Here is a 4,999-nt window from a genome sequence, read left to right on the forward strand (position 1 = left end):
TTGATTTTTTGTGGTGCACGCCGCACAAAAGCCAGTCAAAATGTTTTACTTTGTGAATTTAATAAAGTTTGAGTTAGTTTATTTAATACTCTTTTTTAAAACTTTACTACTAATGTCATTTTTACTTTACAATGGCTTTTGAAACGTAACCCATAAAGAAGAATTTTTCCTAAAAAACAAAATTATATGGAACACTCTAAAACTAAATTTTTAACAGGCAGGAATAGAAATGCATCAACATCTACAGAGTCTGATCAAGCATTAAAATTTATCAAATTTAAAAATACGAGGCCCCGCCCACTCTCTCCATACACCTGATTTATAGGTTTCTATTTTGTAGAACCAGCTGGAGGTTTGTGTGGAATCCAGCAAAAAGACTCTGATGTGAACTGATTTTTGAATGTATTGCCTCCTTCATTTTACAATTTTGTATTCTTTTTCTTCAATTCCATTCATTGATTTTCATTTTTGTTTTTTTAATTAAACGTATTGTGGTTGTTTTTTGCTAAAACAGTAATTTCACTTGTGATTAAAAACTGTGAATCACATAAAAAATAGTTCGATTCCTTGTCAAATTTGTATTATAATTGTAGATTTTAATTTTTACCAGTGAAAAATGGACTTTACACACAGCAGGAAACAGTGCTGACACATTCCTTCCAGAAGGTTCCTGGTTCAAATCCGTACATGTAGCCTCTCCTTATGTTTATGCTTCCAGTAAAGTATTTCTAAGACAGTTTTTTTTTTTAGATTTCCTTAATGAGAATCTATTATTTCAGTATTAAAGTTAATCTATTCCATCTCCTTTCCTTATCACAGCTCACCTTAAATCTTATGTACAAAACTGGATTTACTTAAAATGATTTAAAAGTATATGTTCTCCTTCAACATACGTCTTCTTTCCTCTCCTGTTGTTCTGCCATTGCGCACTCACTCACCTGCACATTATACAAAGGCATTAGCAGCTAATAAAGTTAAAATGTAATTTGTGTGGGGAGATTGTTGGCTCTTTTCTGTTTCTGCAACAAAGCTGTAAACCAAAAGTGCTGTGACAGTGCGCTGTAAAAAATGCAATAAAGTGCTCAACAGGAGCTGCGTATCATCAGTTTCTCCGATCGTAAATATGATAATGTCTCAATAATTTAATGTGAAAAAGTGCAGCGTACTGCGTGTTAAAGTTAATGATACTGTTTATAGTTCATGTTGGGAAAAGTGGACGTCTTAGCACAAGATAATTAATCTGGGGTTATGTTTTCATCAGAAAGGTAAATTGTCAAACAAGATCTCTTCAAAAAGAGGAGGTAAAGTTAAAAATAATACTTATTTTTGTCAAGTCTTATTTAATTTATTTATTTATAAAGTATGGTGGAAAATACGTATTTTTTCAATTACAAAACTTATATTTCAATACTTTCTTATATACCGTTTGTTGATAGTGACAGCAGTAAAATATTTTCTTTAAGTCTTCACAAGGTTTTCCAAACTGTTGCTGGTATTTTGGTCCATTCCTCCTTGCAGATCTCCTCTAGAGCAGTGATGTTTTGGGGTTGTCGCTGGACAACACAGATTTTTTACTCTCTCCAAAGAGTTTCTATGGGGTTGAGATCTAGAAACTGGATAGGTCACTCCAGGAACTTGAGATGCTTCTTATGAATCCACCCAGTTGTTACCTAGTCAGTGTGTTTGGGATGGTTGTCATTCTGAAAGACCCAGCCACGTTTCATCTTCAATGCTAATGGAAGGAGGTTTTCACTCAAAATCTGACCATATATTCATTCCTTTACACAGATCTGATGTTCTGGTTCCTTTGCTGAAAAACAGCCCCAAAGCATGATGCTTACACCCCCATGCTTTACAGTAGGTTTGGTGTTCTTTAGATCCAATTCAGCATTCTTTCTCCTCCAAACAGGAGAGTTCTTTCCAAAAAGTTCTATTTTGGTTTCATCTGATCATAGGACGTCCTCCGAATCCTCTTCTGGATCATCTAAATGTTCTCTAGCAAACTTTAGACGGCATGCACATGAACTGGATTTAGCAGCACACTTCTAGAACTGCAGGGTTCGTAGTGAGTTACTTTATTACTTTGGTCCAAGCTCTCTGCAGGTCAGTCACTAGGTCCCCCATGTGGTTCTGGGATTTTTGTGATCATTTTGACCCCACGGGGTGAGATCTTGCAGGGAGCCTCAGATGGAGGCAGATTATCAGTGGTCTTGTATGTCTTCAATTTCCTAATAATTGATTTCTTCACATCAAGCTGCTTATCTATTACAGATTTAGTCTTCCCTGCCTGGTGCAGGTCAACAATTTTGTTTTTGGTGTCCTAAGACAGCTTTTGTTTTTTGGTGTCCTAAGACAGCTCTTTGGTTTTGGTGTCCTAAGACAGCTCTTTGGTTTTGGTGTCCTAAGACAGCTCTTTAGTCTTGGTGTCCTAAGACAGCTCTTTGGCTTTGGTGTCCTAAGACAGCTCTTTGGCTTTGGTGTCCTAAGACAGCTCTTTGGCTTTGGTATCCTAAGACAGCTCTTTGGCTTTGGTGTCCTAAGACAGCTCTTTGGCTTTGGTGTCCTAAGACAGCTCTTTGGTCTTGGTGTCCTAAGGCAGCTCTTTGGTTTTGGTGTCATAAGGCAGCTCTTTGGCTTTGGTGTCCTAAGACAGGTCTTTGTTTTTGGTGTCCTAAGACAGCTCTTTGGTCTTTGGTGTCCTAAGACAGCTCTTTGGTCTTGGTGTCCTAAGACAGCTCTTTGGTCTTGGTGGCCTAAGTCAGCTCTTGATCTTTGGTGTCCTAAGACAGCTCATTGGTTTTGGTCTCCTAAGACAGCTCTTTGGTCTTGGTGTCCTAAGACAGCTCTTTGGTCTTGGTCATAGTGGAGTTTGGAGTGCGATTGTTTGAGGTTGTGGACAGGTGTCTTTTATGTAGATAACGAGTTCAAACAGGTGTCATTAATACAGGTAATGAGTGGAGGACAGAGGATCCTCTTACAGGAGAAGTTACAGGAAATCTTGCTTTTGTAGATGACCAAATACTTATTTTCCACAAATAAATTATTAAAAAATCAGATAATGTGATTTTCTGGATTTTTCCCCTTTGTTTTGTCTCTCATAGTTGAGATATATGATGAAAATTGTGCAAGTGAACTTGCACAATTGGTGGCTGACTAAAGGTGAGTGAATATTTTTAGTAATATTGTGTACATTTCACTTATTATAAGTTCCATCCATCCGTCTACAATATTTAGAATTAAATTGTCTATGAAGGAAAATACAAAAATATTTCAGAAAAAAAATTAAATCAACACTTTTTTATATTTAAACGTGACTATTATTTTATTTCCTTGAAATCCTCTGTGTTAAACATTTACTTTCTTTAGTGTGCACTAATGTATCCTGCACTGAAGAACCTTTTGAGTCTACAATCTTCACTTCAGGTTCTTCCGGCTAACTTTTACACAAAAAAGAGTAGTCACCTTTTTTTGCTGATGCGGACAGCCGTCCTAAAGTCAAAAGTTAATGTTAGATTAAGTTTATGTAAAAGAGTCGCCCATAAAAATTCAGTGTTCTGTAACTTTTGTTACATTGCTGAGCCCCTGGTTGGTCAGGGTTCCACTCATCAGTCCCAAAGACATCTCCCTCCAAATCATTCGGGTTCAGAGAGTCATGAGTGCAGACTGGATCTGAGTTCATGCAGTCGCGCTGATGTGAAACAGAGAGGTCCCAGGAGGAAAGTGAAGTGTTAAAAATGGGTCTTCATCTTCTCCTTTTTCTGCTTATTTGCCAAGGAAACCAACTTGTTCAAGGTAAGTTCCTGTTGTTTTATTATTAGAATTACACTTAAAGGCCTAACAAATATGAATTTAACTAGATTTTTTATATTATTATGCTGCTATTTCTATTTTTTTCTACCAAAATAAATTACATAAAGTATGAACAGATATACTTTGAACACAGAAAATGAAATTGTGATAATGCACAAAAAACATTTGAACATTTTCAAATCATATATTTAAAAGTTGATATAGATAATAAAAAAAACAATAAAGTATTCTTTGTTTATTCATATTATAGCCAATAATTTAAAATTTCAGCTTTTGTTTGCATTTTACATTTTTATTTTGAAGGGCTCTTTATTTGTCCTCACTTGTATTTAGTTTTATATTATAGCCCTAAAGGTAATTTAAAAATGTATTTTTTTAATTAATAACGTTTTATGTAATTCAATTATTTTCTAAAAAAAAACCCAATAATTTCTGCAAAATTTAGAGACTGTTTTTGATGGGTTTTTGTTGTTGTTATTGTTTTCATTAAATGTATTTTGTTAATTATTTTATTTTATTTACATTTTTTATATTATATTTTTAGCTGCTGTTTCCTGCTGCTACCCAAAATGAACCAAACAGACAAACAAACAAAATATGATAATAATAATAATGATCAAATTCACTTTAAAAGCCCAGAAGGTGATTGCTCATGGTTTCTCCTGGTATAACTTTTTAGTTCATTTTTTTTAAGACAAAAAAAAGTTTGACAGCACATTTGTGGAGAGGGTTGATCACAACAAATAAAAAACTAACAATACTGCACGACCTTTTTTTCTGTTTTTTCCTAATAAAAACATAATTGTGTTAAAATGACAGTTTTATAACCTCCCAAAGGTCCTTAGTTTGACTTTTCATCCTCAGTGAAGAATTAACTTTGGTTTAAAGGCCAGATCACATGCTTTAAGGTGAAATGATGAGTGTTTATAAAGCTCATAAAAAGTCACTCATTTGTTACAGAAACTGTAAAATGGGTTTTTATTTTGTTGATATGTTGCCATTAAAAATGTGGTCACGTTTGGTTGTACAGAATTTATAAATGGGGGTTAAGGGATGTTTTTCAAATTTAACAAACAATAATTGGTCATTTGAAAATATTTATTTGAAGCATCAATACATTTTCTGCTAAATGATTCTGATTATAAAGTGAAAGCTGAGGACTCCATTCCCATCAATTTGTATTTAAACT

General features: G+C 34.3%; 1 protein-coding gene across 1 annotated transcript in view; it reads left to right on the forward strand.

Moving 5' to 3' along the window:
• The first annotated feature begins 3,571 nt into the window (after positions 1-3,571).
• The window catches only part of lrp2b (low density lipoprotein receptor-related protein 2b), a 41,026-nt gene continuing 39,598 nt past the window's right edge, over positions 3,572-4,999 (forward strand). Inside the window, exon 1 of the mRNA XM_024284371.2 lies at positions 3,572-3,792. Coding sequence (XP_024140139.1) covers positions 3,735-3,792 — 58 coding nt within the window. The 5' untranslated portion in view covers positions 3,572-3,734. The remainder of the gene's footprint in view (positions 3,793-4,999) is intronic.

The sequence above is a fragment of the Oryzias melastigma genome, linkage group LG19 (genome assembly GCF_002922805.2).
Source record: "Oryzias melastigma strain HK-1 linkage group LG19, ASM292280v2, whole genome shotgun sequence".
In the NCBI taxonomy this organism is placed as follows: domain Eukaryota; kingdom Metazoa; phylum Chordata; class Actinopteri; order Beloniformes; family Adrianichthyidae; genus Oryzias; species Oryzias melastigma.